This window comes from Mustela lutreola, chromosome 8 (genome assembly GCF_030435805.1).
Source record: "Mustela lutreola isolate mMusLut2 chromosome 8, mMusLut2.pri, whole genome shotgun sequence".
NCBI lineage: Eukaryota > Metazoa > Chordata > Mammalia > Carnivora > Mustelidae > Mustela > Mustela lutreola.
In genome coordinates this window covers 28,979,683-29,000,299 of record NC_081297.1, presented here as the reverse complement: position 1 = coordinate 29,000,299, position 20,617 = coordinate 28,979,683, and the positions used below count along the sequence as shown (strand labels likewise).

General features: G+C 53.3%; 2 protein-coding genes across 7 annotated transcripts in view; one reads left to right on the top strand and one right to left on the bottom strand.

The window, feature by feature from the left end:
* LOC131838290 (nematocyst expressed protein 3-like) overlaps positions 1–6,018 on the top strand; it is a 50,378-nt gene extending 44,360 nt beyond the window's left edge. For 4 of the 6 annotated variants that reach the window (XM_059184161.1, XM_059184163.1, XM_059184162.1 and 1 more), the window contains 2 exons: positions 5,202–5,303; positions 5,567–6,018. In XM_059184161.1, coding sequence (XP_059040144.1) covers positions 5,202–5,303; positions 5,567–6,003 — 539 coding nt within the window. In that variant the 3' untranslated portion in view covers positions 6,004–6,018. Of the gene's footprint in view, positions 1–3,716; positions 4,037–4,514; positions 4,669–5,113; positions 5,304–5,566 lie in introns of those variants that run through there. The other 2 variants (XM_059184159.1, XM_059184164.1) reach the window with 2 other exon arrangements.
* LOC131838291 (splicing factor, proline- and glutamine-rich-like) overlaps positions 1–14,314 on the bottom strand; it is a 77,981-nt gene extending 63,667 nt beyond the window's left edge. Inside the window, exon 1 of the mRNA XM_059184166.1 lies at positions 13,713–14,314. Coding sequence (XP_059040149.1) covers positions 13,713–13,776 — 64 coding nt within the window. The 5' untranslated portion in view covers positions 13,777–14,314. The remainder of the gene's footprint in view (positions 1–13,712) is intronic.
* Positions 14,315–20,617: the final 6,303 nt, after the last annotated feature.

Genomic DNA, 20,617 nt, shown 5'->3' with positions numbered 1-20,617 from the left:
AGATTCAGCGGCTTAACTGACTGAGCCAACCCCCATCTCCTTGGGCATTAGTATGGGTGCATTCCCTTCTCTCTCCCGCACTGCTGGGGACAGTGGCGAACACTCCTGAAAATACATCTGTGAAAAATCATGCCAGAGTTTCCTGGGGTGAGTCTGAGTACGAGCATGGCTAGGAGATGGGTGCACCTGCGGCCTGGGCTGGGCGCTGTTCACCCAGATGGGCCTCCCATCACCGTTCTCTCTAGGGGACACCCATGTCCTCAGGCACCTGAGGGCCAACCGGCCTAGGAATTCACCTTCTCTGGCAGAGGACAGATGGGATTTCTTTCTCTGGCCATGAATATGAACCCTAATCCTGGGGAAGGAGAGCTTTCCTGGGACTTCTGGCCCAGCCAGGCAGCCATGGCCACCATGTATGTGACAGAGCCAGAAGAGCTGGGCCTTGGAGAGAACGAGTGCCTTAAACCAGCCTTGTGTAGGGCATGTGGGAGCAGCAGCCCCTGCTTCTGGGGGAGCAGAGATGTGTGCAGGAGGGAGGCTGGGGTGGAGCCTTCTAAGACACACCACAGTCCCTACCATGGGCCTGAAACCAGCAGGAAGGAAGCTCTGAGGACAGAGACTCCAGGAGGATTCCCATCCAGGGAAAGGGGGCCTGCTGGAGGGTGCTGAAGCCACCAGTCCCGCCGGCCAGAGGCCCTTTACCCAGGATCACCTCTGGTGCTTCCTTAGCATGTTGTCCGTGTACATGTATGGACAGCAGTTGGCCCACTCAGTGCTGGTGCACTTCCAGAGATGGATTAGACCCTTCCAGGGTCTGCTCGTGGGTCAGAGGACGCCCTGCCCAGAGATACAGAGGATGTCCCTCTTCCTCCGGAGGTAGGGAAGGCAGCCACCACCCTGGGGCAGGACCTGGTCCAGGCTCGCGTTCTTTCTGAAGCTTCTGAGTTCAGTAGGCATTGCTGTGCCTGAGAAAGGCACCCAGAGCCCCAGAGTCGGGAGCCATGAGGGGCTGTCTCCCACTCTCGCCCAGGATCATGACCTGAAATGATCCTGTCTTTGGGAGGATGGGTCTCCTTCAACAACTGGGGGAGGACTGGCCCCTCTTCCCTCTCCAGGTCCAGGACGCCCAGGACCCTGCAAGAGCTCTTTATTCGAGGAGGACTCAGGAAGAGTGTGTCTCGTCTGCCCGGGAGTGAAAGAACCAAACCCCAATGCTAACGGAAAAAGAAATTCAATGTACTGTTGGGGGCAGCCACCTCCCCTCTAATGTGGCCTTGGGGGACCCCAGGGAAAGACTTCCTTGTTCTTGTGCCCTCAGAGAGAGGATCTGGCCCCATGTCCCGGGATCCCCACCCTGTCCACTGCTGAGGAAGAGCCACACACAGGGACCTGGTGTCAGGAGTGTAGTCTCCCAGGGGCCTGGCAGCTGCATGAAGGGCTGCATGTCCTTTGGGGAAGGGGTGCTCGCAGGTGACATGGCTCACCATCCCCCACTGCACTCTGCAGTCCACGCTTGTGCCCAGCTTAGGTCCATCACCAGCACCCCACATGCTCTTGCCATGGCAGGGATCATGCAGCATCACCGCACTGCCCGGAGGTGGAGAACAGGGCCGAGAGGGGAGGCAGATGGTTCCGGTCACGGGGCGGCTCAGCAGACGGGCTGGAGGACCAGCCCTCCGGAGCCCCCAACAGCCCAGCCAGGGGCTCCTCAGCTGACCGTGAGCCCTCCCCTGCCTGTCCAGCCACACACTGGCCCGAGCTTGATGACGGCCTGTTCTTCTTGGCCCTGACAGTGCTGCTGGCTGACTAGGAGGGGGAGTGCAGCTGGTGGGCCAGGCTGTAGCTATAGGATAGAGAGACACGTATGACATGGTACGAGCCACACTCTGGTCTCCCTCCCCAAAGCCTACCTGGGAGCTGGCGTTTGGGTGCCCTAGGGGCCAGCACACAACAGAGTCTGCGGGACCAGGGAGCCATAGCCCCAAGGGACAGTCCCCCTGTCCTCTCCCAGCTCCGGTCCCGCATCAGCTTTCCTCACTGTGGGGCTCCAGGACCCGAAACCAGGCCCCATAGGGCTGGCTTGGCTCTAGCTCGTAATGAGTTTGCAGCCTCCCAGAGCGCCTGGATTTCCTGGGGCTGGAGGGAAGACTGGCTGCGGACAGGCCTGCACTTAGCTGGACCCTGGGACTGAGTATGCATTTCTGGCCCCTGGATGGGGGATATTCAGTGACCTTTGCATACCCAGATGTCTTGTACCTTGACCTTGTACATGGAGCCTTGCTGCCCAGGATGAGCATGGTTCGGGGGCTCAGAGGACTTTGGGGCCACAGAGCTGGTGGTGATGAGGAAATGTGGGGACCCGGTCAGGTGCGGACATGGGTCTCTTTCATGTGCACAGCAGGGCTGGCTCATGGTACAGGTACTGTGTGCAGGGCTCCTGTGCTCAACTGGCCCTCTCGGGAGGGAGGCCTGGTGCACCTGTCCTCCACCTACCCCTGGAGGAGTGGCCAAGTTCAAGCATTTCCATGTCCAGCCCTTAGGGAGAGTTGGGAACGTGGGGTCAAGAGAGGCAGGGACATGCCTAGGACAAACGAGGGGTAAAGAGTCCAAGGAGCGGGGATGCTCTCCAGCCATGGCAGCCCCAACCACCCCCCCTCATGAGGTTTGCATTGGGGGTGAGAGCCCCACAGATTCTTGAGGATAGCTACCCACCCTGTCCCATGTGGGGACATGAACTTCAACATCCCCAGACAGGTGGAGAAATGTACACCTGCACGGACACACACACACACACACACACACACACCACTCAGACTGACCAGGTGGGGATCAGATGGGAAGACATCCTGGGAGTGAGGTGGGTGACAAGGAGGCAAGGAAAAAGAGGGCAGAGAGAGCCGAGCCGTGGGACAGGGGCATCAGGACCCCTGGCAAGAACCCAGATCCATAGCATGGGGAGGGGAGACAGGCCAGATTGATGGTCGGGGGTTCCCCCAAAGGGCCAGGGGGGTGCCAGGGCACTGGGAGAAGGGTCTGGGTTCTGGCGTCCATCACCACCTGGGCCACTGGAAGTAGGAAGAGATAACGCCCCCATGGCCAAGTCCAGATGGGGCTTCAGCACAAAGGGCCTCAGTTTACTCTTCTGTCAATTGGGCTGCAGAGATGGCATGTCCTAGGGTCCCGCAGGCTTGTAGAAAAGTCTGTTGGCCTTGGGTCTCCATCCCTGACCCACTGTGCTCCCAGTCCTGGGAAAATGCTTTGTACTCCCTGGAGGTCCTTCTGAGCACAGGACAGCCTGGGGACTCGGCCGCCTGATGACCTGGCTTGGCAGAATGTGGCAGAGCACTGAACCGCTGGTCTGGGGACCAAGCTCAGGAACCGCCCCCCTGCATACTGTTGCAGCCTCAGTGTCCCCATTTGGAAGAGGTTCCAGAGTCAGGGCTCTGGTCAGGGTGAGGAGGCCTTAGGAAGGAACGAAGCACACGACAGGAGAGGGAAACAGGGACAAGGGAGGCTTCTGAGGTTTCTTACATCACCCCCAGAACTCCCAGATCCTGTTCTTGGGAGAGAGACGGAGGGAGACACACAGAGAAGGCAGAGACAAGAGAAAGAACACAAGAGAGGGAACCAGGAGAAGTCATAGACTTTCTTCAACTGGCTTGGGAACAATAGCCCCTGATTTCGCCCTAGTCTAGTCCTGAGAGCGCCGTCACACAGGCCATCCCCCCGGAGGGCAGAGAATTCCACAGGGATGTGGGACCAGGATTCGGGAATTGCCAAGAACCACTGTGGGGACTACCCAGCACATGGGTGCCGAAGAGGCCCTGGGACCTGAGCCTAAACCGAATGGGAGTCCCTCCCTGGAAGTCTGAGTCACGAGAGGACAAGGTCGGAATCAGTTCACTGCAACCTTCCCACAGGGCTGGGAGACAGGCAGGAGGAGGGTGGCTTTGCCCGGACCCCAGAGCAGATCCAGGCCCCTCTGAGCTGTGTTCTATGCCCCGCCCAGCCCCCGCTCATCCCTGCATTCCCACGGGTGCGTACCAGCCTCCTGTGAGAGCAGGTACAGAACATATTTGGAGGTCCTACCCCTGAATGCGTCCCTAAGAGTAGAAACCAGAAGCCCCCACTGGGCAGGCGGGGAGCCGGGGAGGCCCTGAGAAGCACAGGGTCTGTCCAGGCTCATAGCCCTGGGCACGAGCAGGAACCCAGTCCGAACCCAGCCCTGTATCCTCACAGTGGGGACACTGGCTGCCCCCAGGCCTCGCAGGGGCTGTGGGTGGGCTGTGTGGCTGTCACTGTATGGACGGGGCATGGAGCAGAGGGTGAGCATTGAGCACGCGGGGGAGGGGGACCCACCGGGCGGGGCTCTTGTGTGGGAGGAAGTGGTTGGTAAGCAGACCCCAGGCAGTGGTGACCTCACTTTCCTCACAATAGAGCCCAACACAATTGGGGACCCAGGTAACCAGGCACCCACACACAGAGACAGCCCCCTGCCTAGCTCATTTTGTTGCGGATCTTTGAATAAGCAACATGTTCTTCTGTTGTGTACCTACATCTGGAGGCTGCAAGCTGAAGAAATCATGCCCTGCACATGCTTTCCCTCACTGGGGATGTTGTCTTAAGGCTCCCCGATGGCTCTGGCCATTTGGCCAAAAGAAGAGAAAGGTAACACCTTGAGGCCCAGAGCCAGCCCCCAGCCCCACATGCTCTGATTCAACCTGTGCAGCCCTAGGTCCCTCCCCATGCTTGGGTGTGTGTGTGTGTGTGTGTGTGTGTGTGTAAAGGCTCATGTGAGGTGCGCACACCCCATTCAAGAACAGGCTGACAAGGGGTCAGATGCCCAGTGGGCAGTTCATGTTCACACCCAGGTCGAGGCTGGCTGGGTGGGTTGTGGGCCTGGGAGGCTACCTCCTGTGAGAGTAGGGACAGTAGCTTCCCCCCAGGGTGCATCCCGTGTCCTGCAGGTATGGGTCCCTGTCCCAGGTGTGGCGCTGTGCACACACTGTCTGGGTCTGATCTGGGAGCGGCAGGGGGGTGGGCAGGAAGACAGTGAGGACGGCTGGGCAGGGCTCTAACGGTCGGGGCTGGCTCCCGGGGTCTGTCTGTGCAGAGCACTAGTGACGATGAAATAGGAAGGAGGCTGGCGGACACCCGCTCCATCTCCCTGACCAGGAGAGTGACCGTACCGGGCTCTGCAGGAGCAGGGACTGGGGACTCCGGGGGAAGGCCGCTGACACTGACTGCGTGCCTACACCACCGCGTGGTCCAGGAGCCGGAGCCCATGCAGGCCGAGCCTGAGGGTGAGAAGGCCGGGGCTGGGGCACGTGGGTGTCTGCGGGTGGGTCGGTGCCGGGCCCCAAGGGCAGGAGACCCCAGAGGCTGGTGTGGGGCCAGGAGCCAGGACTGGGCTCAGAGCTCGCAGCGGGCGGACCGCAGTCAGGGAGATGTCTCGGTGAGGGTTCCTCCGTGGCTGCGGCTTCTCCAGGAGGCCCTGGGCTGAGCTCTGTCTCTGCAAAAGCACATGGAGAGACAGGCATGCCGGTGCGCTTTCCTCCTGTCATAGCTGCTCCGTCGGAGGAGCCAGAGCCGGCCCCACCTGCATCCACAGCTCCAGAGGCGGGGATGGTGCCTGCAGGGACTTCAGGAGGAGACCCGGAGCCAGCAGGTGGCTGGGCACCTGCCCACAGCGAGGCTGACTCTGTCCGGGAAGAGCTGGGGTCTGCCCCTGTCCCGGGGCCTGCCTTTGCTATGGATCCTGCCCCTGACAACACCTGTGCCTCTGCTCTGGAATCCGCCCCTACTCCTCCTCCTGAGGAGCGCCCAGAGCCCCTTCTGGTGCCCACAGCCTTGCTCCACAAACAGTTACCCTTTGTTCTATCCCCCGACCCTGGCAACCTGCAGGAACGTTTTGTGCCCGACGTGTACATTTTTCCTTTCTGCTACATACTGATTTTGATTTTGTCTTTACATGTTCTGTATACTATTTATCATTTGTTTTAAAAATAAAATACTTGTTTCCAATTCAATGCATCATGAGTATAATTACATTCCCAGTGTTTACCCACCACACGACAGAACATTGCTGCAGGATATCTCCTTCCCCAAAGGAGACCCTGAACCCAAAGCCCTACCTGGCCATTTCTCTTCCAGCCCAGATGCTTGCACCCCTGAGCTGCTTTCTCTCTTCCATTCCCTGTTCTGCATGTCTATACGTGGAATCACACAACAGGTGCCTTTGTGTCAGCCCACCGATTTTGAAAGGGGATTTATTTTTTTCTGTGCTAATTTAACATAGATTTTCCTTTATTCGATATTGACATGCCTGATGGATTACAGATGAGATGTAATCACAGAGGCCCCTTTAGGAATTATGGGCACAATCTCGGGGTGAGACCCTTGTTCCTGCTGGGACACCACAGCCTGACCCCAGACAGGACACGGCTGGCTCCTCTGTGGCTCACACGGAAACCAGGAAACACAGAAAGTTGCAAGACACACCACAGAGATCAAACACATAGCTCACAACTCAAGACCAGATAATACTTTCACCTGACTCTGGTCGAAACCAGGCTCCAAGTCACGGGGTCCGCAGGGACAGAGACCAAATGCTGCAGGTCCAGGGGGGAGAACAGGCACGTGGGGGCATGTGTTGGAGATTCGGGAGCTCCCGGGGAAGGACATGGGCAAAGGAAACCCTATGGAGGCAGCGCCAGTGACCCTCAGAATAGCAGGTCTCCGGTCTGGGGACCGGCAGCCCTGGGGAGAAGGTGAAGATCCGGAGGTCGATGCAGGTCCCCTGGAGAGAAGGGTGACTGGGAACAGTGAGCAGCACCTATCCCGGGCAGCAGGTGCAGCCACACCTAGCCGTGCCCAGCCTGGCACTCACCCCCCGGCCACTCTGGCATGGACTTTCACGGATGTACCATCGGGAGTGTTCAGCGCAATGGTGGGGGAGAGACCGGGAATGGAACAGCGCTAACGCCCTAGGAGATGGTGGGATCCTCAGTCCCAGTCCTTATGGCAGAATGTCCTGTAGCTACTGTCCCAGAGTCATCGGGGGCACGAGATCTAGAAAGCACCTCCTGGGACCCCCTCCTGCCACCCTGCTCCTGGGAACATCGGAGTTGTTGAGGAAGTGGAGAGGATCCAGGGTGACAAAGGGCCAAGGAGAAGGAAGCACAGCACCGAGAGGACGGATGGACGTGCCCAGTGCCACCATCCCGGGCCCGGGCTGTGATGCCCTCCGACCTCACCCTAAATAATGGTTCCTGATGTGTGCACCTGGCTTCGGGGTTTCCCTCCCCCCCCACTAACTCCCCCCCCATTCATGATCCCCCCACCCCCTGCTCCTTCCCCTCCACCCCCTTCCCCACTGCATCACCCACCCTGCCCCCCTCCCCCCTTCCTCTTCCTCCCTCTCATGCTCCCTCCCTCCCTCTGACACTCCTCCCTTGTGCTCCTCCCTCCCTCTCAAGCCTCCTCCCCCCCACCCTACCGTCCTCCTCCTCTCCACTTCCGCCCTCCCCCTCGCGGCCCCCCTCCCATCTCGGCCTCCCCCTCCCCTGCCTTCCTCCTCTCCCCCTCCCTGTTGTCCCGCTCCATCTCCTTTCCCTCCCTTCTCCCCCTCCCTCTCTCAAGCCCTCCTGCATTCAGCAGAGGATCTGGGGGCCACAGGAGCACTGGGGCTTCATCAGGGAGCACCCCCAGCCCACGTGGTCATGTCCACTGGGGGAGGTGACAGGCCGCAGGCCTCAGGGCTAGACATGGTGATGAGCACCAGGAATCTGCACCTGAAGCGAGGCCCGTTGCACAAAGAAAACAAGGGAGAGACCCATGCTTAGCACCTCCTCTAGGAAAATCTAGTCCCCAAGATTGATGAAAAGTAAATACATCCTAGACTTCATGCACCATGAGTGCTAATGGCTCTATACTCCCTGATTCCTAAAAGCAACAAAGAGTAAATCATCCAGCGAAAACTGTGGGTTTGTGACACAATTTTTCTGACCAAATGCCAGTGTTTCAACCAACATCTCCAGCGCCTCCGAGTGTTCCCAGGGTCTCTGCAAGCCTCTGATCCTTCCACCGACCTCCTTGGGAAGCTCTGTCCTGTCATGTTCCTTGTCTCCTGCCTCTCCTGTAGCCTTTTGGTGGTCTATCTCCCCCCACCGGGACACCCTCACCAGGATTTCCTGTGCTCCTTGGCTGGGTGCCCACATCGCACACTGAGCTCCAAGAGCCCCATGCTTTGTGCAGGCCTGTGTGCTCCCTCCGGGGCCACTTGGCATCTCCCTTGCAGTGGCCTGCATCTTCCTGCACTGGGTCCTCTCTGACGAGTCTGTGAGGCCAGCCTGTGCCCATGTCACGGCCTTGGGAGCACGAGTCCAGAAGGTCTAGATGACCTGATGCAGTCCCAGTGCATGAAGCCTGGGCCACGGGTGGTCTCTGAGCAGGGGAGGAGTTGGGCCCAGGGAGCTTGAGGGGGGATGTGCCACCGTGAACCCCCAGGAGGAGAGCGAGCACCGGGGGGCCTGGCACTCAGCCCTGCTGGGACACCATGTCCCACACACAGGGGATCTGTCCCCAGGGCTGGACATCATTGTGGTATCCACCTTCTCAGGCTGCGGGCTGGCGGTGACTGTTAGGGGAGGAGGCACCCCTGACGCGGGAGAGAGGGCCAGGTGCTCCCCCAGCAGCACGTGCCCTGGGGCAGGTTGAGGGGGCATCGGCAGACAGCAGTGTCTGCAGCTGGGGTCTCCACACAGGCCCCCTCCTCAGGCTCAGCACAAGCTTTCTGGATGGCCTGTGTCCCCAAACACAGAATCTGGCGCACAATCTCCCCTCAAACCCCGACTCCAAATCCTCTGTACTCAGCTCAAGTGCAAAAAGTGGCAATAGTTTAGGTGGGGTTAGGCGCTCGGAGACGTGATTTTCTGGCCCACGCTGTGATACTGCTGACATTTTAAAGATCTCAGGGCTTGATTCAAAAGTGGTAGGATGCCAGGGACCACAAACAGCTTTCTGGAAACCTGACTTGGGCCTTACAGCCCTCCCATCCCACCAGCTCTGCTCAGAAACCCTCCAGGCCACAGACCCACAGTCTTGGGTCCTCAGATGGCACAGACGATGTACCTTTAAGAAGCGATCCAGGTGAGGCAGCCTGACACACTGCAGACTCCAGCAAATCCCCATCCCAGAAAGTGAGGGTACCACTGGACGAGCTGTCTGAAAACAGCCAGGTCAGGGTCCCAGGAAGACACCAGAAGCTCAGGAGTAACTGAGTAGCATCTGGAGGTCAGGTAGGGACAGTGGGAATCTCGGGTGGTTTTGCCTGGGGGCAGCTCCTGTCCCATTAAACCCTCAGTGTGATGGCTCCACTAGGGGCTGGGGAGGGACCATGCCTGGAGGAGCTGTGGCTCCACTGTCAGAGGTCGCCAAAATGATCCGTGCACAGGTGGGCAACACCGGCCACATCCCGAAGAATTTCTGGAAACAGTAGCCTTCTCAGTGGAGCCGACCTGGGAGGTCAACCTTCCAGCTGCCTGAGGTGGGATCGAGCCAGAGCGCAGCGCACTAGCTAGACATGGGAGAAGGAGAACCAGTTCTTCATTTCAGTAGTTTCTGAGTTACCAGTTTGTTCCTGTGGTTAGTATACTTAGCAAGGTCTTGAAAATGTTCTCATGTTCTCTGCTGGTGAGGTTCTTGAAAAATCTCTGGTTTTTAGGTAAAATCATCGAGAATTGACTTTGGTTAGTACAGCCATGGTGGGAAGAAATGGAGCTTCCCCAAGACACTAACATTAGAACTCCTGTATGATCCCACCACCACTTCACTTTCTTGAAGTAAGATCGGCACACTCTCACACTATCTCCCCAAGGAGGGGTGGCCACCCATAGCAACAGGGCATGTGGGAAGTCATAGGCACGCCCCCAACCCTGCAGGCAGGTGCTCCCTGGACAAGGGACGGCCCCAGGGTTGGGACATCTCCAAAGCAGCACATCCAATGTCCTGGATACGAGGAGGAGAAGGAGCACAGAACCAGGTCGGTGAGGGTCAGGACACACTACCCCAAATATGGCACCTTGGCAACACAGAAACTGAAATAATTTTGCATTGAGCAGAAGCAGAAAAGTTCCTCGGATCCCCAGCCATCAGCCCTTCTTCCCTGAAGCAGGTCAGAAAACTCCCATGTGGCACTTGCTCTGAAGACCGCAGGGAGGACATGCTTCTCACCAGAATCAAGGAAGAATTCAGGGCCCCAAAGGCTGTAGGAACAAACCTGCTTAACTGAACCTTTATCTTCCTAGTTACCTCTTCATCATTTACCAGCCCTAGTCCCAACCCCTGTCTCTCTCAGTTCTTCCCACATCCATGGCTTCTTTGTCTAAAAGGGAGAAGAGCCGCCTGCTCCAGTCACCTCTGCTGGTCTCCATGTTCATATGAGGTTCCCACCAAAAAAAATCAATACGCTTTGCCTGCTTTTCTCCTGTTCATCTCTCTCTGTCAATTTCCAGACCCCACCAGGGACCTAAAGAGAAGCTGAAGGAAACTGTCCTCTCTTGCAGCCCTGGGTAGGGGGTGGTGACGGGGACTCAGGAAACCCATCCCATCGTCTGGACCTTGGTTAAATCTCCCCTCTCCTGGGAAGCAACCTGAAGCTACCTGGAAGCTACCAGAACCCCAGCTTGAGGACTTGGCCCTACTGATGAGTTCAGGGTGTGACGATGAATATTATCATGGAAGCATTCTGAAATCAGACCTTCCTTACACGAGGCCTCCTTCTGGCTGCTCGCTGTAGTTGCTACTGTTGGCTCAGTGACTTTTCTGAGCAATCTTTGTCAAGTCTGTGTTCTTTGCTGTGTGGGGTCACTGGATCCCTATGCTGTTACCTTAGGGGTCAGACAGTGGCTGGGCAGAGACGTCACGCATTTTTCTGAGCTATGGGCTACAGATCGGAGGTCCCCACAATCTCCTACTCAGGTTCTAAGAGTCTGCTCGCAGTCTGCTCTAATAGCGGCTCGTGGAACTCAGGGAAACGTGTTACTGACTACCTCACCAGTTCATTAGAAGGCCAGAACTCACGACCAGGAACCTGGAAGCAATGAACAGGGCAAGGTGTGTTGCAGGGGCCTGAAGCTTCCCGCTCTCTGAGCTAAAGAGGCCTTTACCCACCTGCACTCTGGCCTTCCTAACCGACGACCTCCCTCCTTCAGGCTCATCTCTTAAGTCAAAGAGTCAAAGACCCGGCGGGCACCAAAATGATCCCTCCAGCATAACCACTTCCAGATGCCAGCAAGACCCACGAGATGGACGCCAAGGCAATGACTGTCCGGAACTTTAATGCTCTGTGCACGACCCATCACCTTTGTAATTTATACCCTAATTCTACAAAGTTCCAGGACAAAATATCAATACACTAAAATCTCTCATTTTTATACACACACAATGAATCATCCAAAATGGAATTTAAGGAAACAATTCCATTTTAGGAAAACCAACATTGACAAAATGCTTAGGAATAGAGGTAATCAACGTGCATGTCTTGTACACTGGAAAGTACGAAACTTTGCTGAGAGAAAGTAACGGAAACCTACATCAGTCTGAGGAATCCCCACGGTGATGAAAGACATACTATTGGTAAGATGGCAACAGTACACAACGCAATGTGGAGATTCAGTGTGTTCCCAAGACATTTCACAAAGGCCTTTTGGAAGAAACACACAAGCTAATCCTAACAGTCATATGGAATTTTCAGGGACCACAGGACAGCCGAAACAATCTTGAAAAAGAATATCAAAGGCGAAAGGTCATACTTCCAATGTTTGAATCTTAATACAAAGCAACAGTAACTAAAACATTGTGATCCTGTCCTAAAGGTATGCATAGCCCTTGAAAAGAATACTACATATATGTTAATAAATTAAATTTAAATTTGAAAATTTTTAAATAAATTTAAAAATTTTTTTAAAGTATGCATACAGGGGCACCTGGGTGGCTCAGTGAGTTAAAGCCTCTGCCTTTGGTGGGGTCATGATCCCAGGGTCCTGTGATGGAGCCCTGAATTGGGAATCTCTGCTCAACAGGGAGACTGCTTCTTCCTCTCTCTCTGCCTGCCTCTTCGCCTATTTGTGATCAATGTCTGCCTGTCAAATAAATAAATAAAATCTTAAAAAATAAGTATGCATACAGATCAGTAGGATTTAATAGAGAGCCCAGAAATAAACCCCTTCACCTGTGGTCCTCTGAATTTTGACAAGGGTGGTCAACTTTGCACTGGGGGGACAGAATTGTCTTTTCAACAAAGGGTGCCAGACAACTGACTATCCACACACAGAGGAATGGAACTGGACCCTTACCTCACACCACATATAAACATTAACTCAAAATAAGTTAAAGGCTTAAATGTAAGAGGTAAAATTATAAAGTGCATGTGTGCAGCTGTGACAAGATGCCTGCACTTTGAACTCACCGCAGAGTAAATGACTCTCCCAAACATCCATGTTAGCACAAAGTCACAGAAGCAGAGAGGACATCGGACTTCGGGATGAAGGCCAAGCCCTCCCAGATCCAGGTCACCCACCGTGCAGAGGCCACTCACCCTTGGAGGAGGCCACATGTTAGCATGAAGGGAAGCCTCAGTAAAGCGGACTAGGCACTCCAGAAGGGGAGGCTGGAAGGGGGCACTTGCCGCTCAATGCCCATCACAGACCCCACATCAGAATCCCCCACAGGAGAGACTCATCCCTTCCAGGCCCCACAGGGGAAGCTGGAGGTTCATCTACAAGAAATCACCATCCCTGCAGCTCAGCCGGGGAGAATCCTCCATCACCCCGAACCCCCGCCTCTCTTCAGTGGACCTTCCTTCCAAGCACCCCTCCCAACTTCTTCCTCCTCCTCCATGAAATAACTTTCCTCTCCTTTGTTTCTTGCACTTGCCTGTGATGGGACCGGAGCTTGCTCAGCCCAGACTGCCATTCTCTGCTCTTCCCAAATAAACCCCTGCTGCTGGTCAAATAACTGGCAGTTTGAGTTCAAGGCAAACAGAACTCATAAATTCCAGACACTTGCAAGGAACAAAATCAATATACACTAATCACATGCATTTCTACATGCTCCAAAGGAACCATCAGAAAGAGACTACGGAGAACAATCTCATTTACGACTGTATCCAAAAGACCAAGATACCCAGGAGTTCCCTGAACGAAGAGGTGACAGACCTGTCTTCTGACAGCCGTGAAACACTGATGACAGACATGGAGGGAGACTCACGGAGTTGGGGAAACACTCTGTGCTCAGGGAGGAACCGACACCGGGAATATACATCCTCTCCCCAAAGCTGTCTACAGAGTCCACGCTGTCGCTCCTGAACTTCCAGACTCTGGACCAACCCTGAAGCGGGTGTGGACATGGGAAGGACCCCGCACGGCCAAGGCAGGGTGGGGGGCGACGAGCACTGAGGCCGCTCCCTGACTGTAGTCTGAGGAACCCCAGGAACCAAATCCGCATGTGCCCAAACACAGAGGTGGGACCCGGGGCGCACATCAAGCTGAGAAAAGGGAGAACCCGCAGCCGCACATAGCACTGCGGGAGGCCACGTCACCGCACACATAACCATGGAAGCCCCATTGTGTACACAGCTTGCCCTTTTCTTCCATGGGAGCCTGAGACCACGCACCGCCTTCCCTGTCTCCGCTCAGGTGGCTTCTCCTCACCTTCTCCTCCAGAGGCTGGTCCTGAGGAGGCTGCACTGCTGTAAGTGTGGACGCGACCCCACATCCTCCACAGCGAGTCCTGTCAGGGCGGGAGTGGCCTCTGTCAGGGTCGGAGCGACTCCAGTGCCTCCAGAAGTCTCCCAGCAGGCCCTGACAAGGCTGGGCTCCTGTCCCTAGTGCAGCTGCCCAGGTCAGGCTCAGGGCAGGAGCTGGGGTCTTGCGCCCTCTGCTGGCGAGGGAGGGCAGTGCAGGACTAGGGGAGCTCCCCCTTCAATGGAAGCACCTGCTCCCTCCCAGGGTCCAGCTGAAGCCACTTCATTCCGGAAATTCAAGCTGCATGGAGCCCAATATACCCCCAGCTTCTCCAAAAATTGCTAAGGAACAGTGACTTGGAAACAATATGGAATGACAACAGTCCCTCAAACAGTGACACCGAACATGACACTGGCCCTGAAGCAAACCCACAATCAGACCTAAACTTGCTCTCAAGCCTGGCCCTCACCCCAATCCAAGACCCTAACTCTAGCCCTCAACCTAAACAATGTTCACAAAAATCAAAAGGTAGAAACTGTAAATATCTATCAATGACGAATGCATAAGCAAAGTGTGGTGAAGGGTTGGAATTTGGGTTCAGGTTCAGGTTTCAGTCAGAATTCTAGATCAGGGAGAGGGTTTAAGATTGGGGTGAGGATTTAGAGTGAGGGGCAAGGGAACAGTTAGTGTTTAGAGCTTTAGGTTTATGATTTAGGGTCTAAGTTTCAGGGCTTATGGTAAAAAGTTCAAGGTCAAATTTGGGGGTTGGCTTCATGCTGGGATTTCAGATCAGGGTTCATGACTCAGAGTTCTAGTTTAGGGTTAGGGTCTGTGGCTCAGGGCTTGGATCCAGGACTCAGATTCAGAGTCCAGGCTTTGGGCTCAATTTCAGTTTTAGGATTCAGGGTTCCAGTTTGGGTTATAGAGTCAGGTTAGGTTTCAGCATCAATGGTAGGAGTTAACATTAGGTTTAGTGATGACACATTTTCTTCAGTTTTCACTGTAAACACAAAATTTCTCTCTGATATGTCTAAATCTGAAATATATTTCATTTGCTGTCAGGAGCTGGTTTGGAACTTAGGATTCCAGAAATTCCCTACTGACAGAATTCTGGTACTAGAGTTTACCAGTCACCCAGAAACGGCTTTCATCTTGGCCCAAACATCCCCTTGGCAGAGAAGGGTGAGCTGGTGCCAATGCTGGGATGACTTCATAATGGTAGAGGTGTGAAACCAAATATCATGGAAATGTTCATGGAAAATGAAACAGGAGGGGCGCCTGGGTGGCTCAGTGGTTTGGGCTGCTGCCTTCGGCTCGGGTCATGATCTCAGGGTCCTGGGATCGAGCCCCGCATCGGGCTCCCTGCTCCGCAGGAAGCCTGCTTCCCTCTCTCTCTCTCTGTCTCTCTGCCTGCCTCTCTGCCTACTTGTGATCTCTGTCTGTCAAATAAATAAATAAGATCTTTAAAAAAAAAAAAAGAAAGAAAGAAAGAAAGAAAATGAAACAGGAGACAAAAATTGGTTGACTCCTGATTCTTCCACAATAAAAAGACCAAATTTCCAACAGAATCTGATAATGTTCCCTGGGAAGGCCTATGGTACTCAAAACTAGTACCAAAAGAGGACCCTCTCTCCTGGTTTAAACTAAGAATCCCAGCAGGATACATCCGACCTTGTGTCAAAAATGAAAAAAAAAAAAATTTCACTATTTGGCTGTTCCAGTGTACAATCTGTAGAATCACTGACACATTTTCTTTTCTCAAATCCCCATTAACACACGGGTAAAATGCAGGCAATGTTGTAATGCACTGCTCATTGGAACACCAAGTACGAGGAAGACTATTAGAAGTAATAAAAAGATATCGAATATGAAATTCTGAAAAAGCACCTTTCTGGGTACTTAATGAGGACCCCTAACCATAAGATCTAACATCTCATCCTATGGAATTCACCCTTAAAAATCATCAATAACAATAGCAGGCTCACCACTGTAACCACCTCACCATTGACCTCTAGGCTTGTAATACACACTCCAACCGCTAGAGACACAATTCTCAGCAGCAGAAAGGGACTTGCCCACTCCTGGTGGACCAACTCTTGCAGTGATGCCAAAAAATCCCACTCCTTGGAAATCCCAGCCATTAGAACACAGTTCCAGAAAGCACACCCAGAACCCAATAAAGGACAGACATCTCATGAGGCAGATACTGCAGATCACCACCACTCCCACGAAGTAACTCTACAGTGAACTGCAGACCGGTCCTCTTCCCAGTATTACATGGGACACCACATCCTTCCAATACTCCATCCTTAGAACTAAACCATGAAATGCCCTCATTAGTCCTGCATGCAGGCTCACAGTGAGCCCTCGAAAGCCAGACCCCTTCTAGAGAGCACACAGCCTCTCACGCCTATCCTACCAGATGGAGGGGTCTGCTCTCCCCGACTTCTGTATCAACTAGAGATACTTGGAAGAAGTCCTGCCATAGTCCACGGAAAAGCCATATTCTTCATCTGCAAAAGGATGGAAGGTGAAACACCACGGATTCCCTGCACCTTCTTGAACCTAGGTAAGTTGGAGATACAGCTTGGCCAGAGCTATTATCCCCAATCCCCTACACACACACCCCCTTCCCTTGTGCACTCCAGACCAGTTTCCAACCACCTTGCTCATTCTCAGCCATCGCCTCTGCAGTGTAGTACAGTAGTACTGAGGTGCTGGGACTGAGGTGCGAGGTGCTAAGCCAGCATCTTGGACCCATGTATTATCAGAAATTAATAATCATTTTATTAACAGATGCATCCTAGAAGATCTCACCACCACAGCCATTAGAAAAATCATTACAACAGAGGTCCTAACAACATGTGCCAGCCTCCACTGCTCCACTCCCTGGCTCCAGGGATTGGCTCATCCACGGGCATGTGACCTGGTCCAAGCCAATGAGGTGGGAGGACCTCGGGTGTCAGCCTGCAGAGCCAGGCATGGGGTGGACCACCCAGACCAGGGGTTTTCCATCACAACTACAGAAGTGGCCTAGGCCAAGCCTGTGCCAGAGCCAACGAGGACCCAGGAAGCCAGGGGCTCCATAACATTGCTGAGGGCTGAACTGGAATTGTCCTGAGGCCCACACATGCTAGAATCTCTGCTAACTCAGGAGAACCCTCAATGTGCTCATGGTCTTGGCCTGAACAAGATGACCATCTGTGTGGTATATAACCCACAGATATACCCGCGAGACAATAAGGGCATACTTAGCGAAGCAATACCTACAGACAAACATCTTTTGGCAAGCGAGGCCTACAGAGAAATGTGGGGGAATTCCTGCGGACTTGTTAGCCAATCCCACAATCATCTTTTTTTTCCCTTCAAGTGGAGGGGCCGGGTCTGCCAGGAGAGATCCCAGTGTACTCCCAACTGCCACGGGAAAAGAAGAGCCCTCTCCCCCCACCATCCACCATGCTGCAAATCTGGGGTGTGGGAAACTACTCCCAAGGGCCAAATGGGACCACCCCCTGTATTCTGTCAATCAAATGTGGCTGGAACATTTGGTGTGGACGGTATGTGACTGCTTTCAAGCCTCAATATAAGAGTGGAGTCACTGTCAGAGAGACCACATGGATTGCAACACTGACCTGAAAATCTTTACATAAGATTTTACAGAAAAGTCTGTGCTGATCCCAAAGATCCTAGGGTCATGTCACTTCTTTGAGTGGAATGTAGCGCCTTGTGGGTAAAATCAAATTTCTTCATCCCCAGAGGCAAGGACTTCCATTCTTTTAGCCAGAACTCCATCTCCATCCTCCTGTATTTATACCTTGAGTGGCACGTCCACATGTCTGCTGCCAGTGGGAATTCAGTGTAGTTTACATGATGGTGATGCTCAGAAACGGAGGTGTAAGTGTGAACTTGTGAGTGTGAGTGTATATTTCCTCCGTGTTAGCCACAGTGTGCAAGGAGAACACAGTACAGTACTTTCTGTGCTTCCTGTCCCACAGGAACAGCCACATAATGGGGTTCCATGATGATCTCAGAAGGAGGCCACCTTCATAGAACAAACTTCATCTGTGAGGACTCCCAAATCCCTCATCCTGGACGCTATGTTCCACAGAGGCTGGGGACACACAGAGGGACAGAGACTCCCCCTGGCCATCAGGGTTTTGAAAGATGCCTGCTGTTCCAGGACAAAAGATCCCGAAAGCATTCCTCCACCTGTCATGCAGACAGGCATCTGTGAGAGAGATCTACCTCATGCAGAAAGCACAGACCGAGAGAAAATAAATGGCAGTCTTGTGTGACAGATGCCATGACAGGGGACACTCGGAAGGCCTGGGAGTGTGCAGCATTGGCCAGACCTGGGGGCAGGGAGACCTGGAATGATCCAGGAGGATGATCACAGCTGTGTCACTCCAGGGGATGCTCAGGACGACTGGGGGTGTGCAGAGTTGGCCAGACCAAGGGGTTGGGGGGACTGGGATTGCACCAAGAGGATGTCACAGATGTGCCCTTGTATGGCTACATGTGTCAGTGTGACCAGGCATTGGCCAAAGCGGAAATGAAAAGGTAGGCAAGGTGCAGTGTCCCTAAACTGTCTTCTGCAAGGTTAAAGATTGGTAACGATATGTTTTCAGTACAATTACATTTTACATGCATACAGGAGTCCCTAAAGCTCACTGTGTAGAACATGAAGTCCATAGTTTGCCGTTGCTTTCATGTCGAGGTGCCGGGGACAGAGTACACTTGATATGTCTTTATGTTGCTTTCAGAGTATGATGACTTTTTCTGCCTTCATCTTTGATCCAAGGACAGGGAACGAAGGCAACACAGATCTACGCTTTGAAATGTCACCAGAAACCTGTAAACCCAAGTTCTCACAGGAGCTAAAGGTTCGGGACCAGGGTGAAAGAAAAGGGAGTCTGATAGCAAGGACCAAAGAACATGTCATGTGTATGTGAGCTGCTCCACTTCTCTACCTGTCGGAAGCAAGCCATGCCTGACAGGAGGGAGTCACAGTTGCACCTGGTCCATCTGTTTGCTGCCCTTGACCACAGCAGAGGATGTGCTGAGCTGGGTGTGGGTATCGGGGGAGATGGGCAGCTGGCCACACATGCTACCTGCCAAGTACCTGTAGGACCAGCCCCTTGCCTCAGCTGAGATGAAACAATAATTGTGTTTCCTTACCTATTTCCTGCGACAGGTAATGTGCTCAGTGCTTTGGTGACTATATCCTTTCCCATTTTATGAAACACCTTAGGCAGTTAAGATTGACATTCGAAAAGCTGTCCATAGTTGATGCATGCAATGTGACCTTGAGCCTAACTCTAAAATCTAGTTAAGATACACTTGATTTAGAAGATCGCTCATAAATTAGAGGACGGTTTTTAACGAGCTAAGGAATTCAGGGACCAACCCTCTTCTGTCCTAATGCCCTTACAGTCTGGTAAACTGGAAAACATTTGGCCATGTGCTATCTGGAGAGTGGCCACACGGGAGCAACAGTGAGTAAACAGCGGCACAAACCCCAGTACAAAGCCAATTCTTCCTTCATTCTGTCAGACCTTGTCCATTCAATGTTTACACATCATTTTATAGATTATGAAAAGTGGGACTTTGCTGAATTCTTTAAAAACCAAACTCATTCTTTCAATCTGTTAAAAATAGAAAAATGTTTTCTAAAGTCTTGGAGTTGGCGAGCAGATGAAGCCCCAGTGGCCTGGGAAAAGGCCCATCCTGTGGAAACTATTCAGGTCTACTTAGGAAACAAGGATGACTTCTACTCCACTTGGTTTCAGGAAGAACTCATGTCAACTAACAGTACTGAATCCACACAAAATAGTGCAGCTCAGAGGAACATAAAAGCACCAACAGCTTCCAGAAGCACAGAAAGAGCCACACCCAAAAACCAAGAAGACATAACACTGAGGGTCTGCTCAGGCCAATATGCAGTCTGTAGATCCTCTGGAGCTAGAATGCCCCCCAGTGGCCTTAGGAGTCGTGGGTCAGGCAGAGCACACACCCTGAAGCTCCACTGCTGGAACCCATGACTAGCCTCCTGGTCCCTTCCTCCACGAGACAGCCCCTCCCCGCTGACCACCTCAACCTGCTTCTTGGAACTCCCATCCCCCTTTCAGTCCTCTTCGTTCACTTTTCCCGTCACTGCAATACCATACGGTACATTTAACTACATACTATTCTGTCACTGAAATTTTTTTTCATGTTTGCTGTGAAACTATACTCTGCATCATCTACCCCAATGTAGAATTACTTGTCGCATTGCATGACTTAACTGTGGACTCCGAGTGCCCTCACAGTGTCATGGGACTAGTGTCCTGGGCAAAGTCCTCGTTAAGCCAGCTCAGCTGTTGCAGTGAAGCCGTGATCCAGGCACTGCGATTTCATGCAAGTAAGACAGCACAGCCAAAACTTTGGTTTGGGTTCAGAATTGCTCACGACCCCTCAGCCACATCAGATGGCCTGGGGGGCGCACCCTGAACTACCTGCCAGTCCAATGCTGCCCTGCAGAATTTCCATGGAACAGCTATTATGTCCAGTGGGGGAAGTCAGTGGGAGCAGGGAGGTTGGGAGTCAGAACTCCTGAGATAGAATCCATCTTGGAGACTGCCAAGAACTTCCAAGGAGTTCATTCCATAGTCTTGAATGAGTCAGTTAATCTAAAAACATTTCCTTGTTTTAGAAATGATGAGCCTGAAACTCCAAGGAAGTGACTCTCCCAAGTCATATTGCAAATCAGCAAAAGAGCCAGCCTGCGGTGTTGGTGGCCTCCAGCATGATCCCCATAGTGGCTTTAGCTAGAGCCACAGTCACCCATTTATCTTTCCTGGACTCCCAGAATCTCATCGGACTCTTCGTGGAGC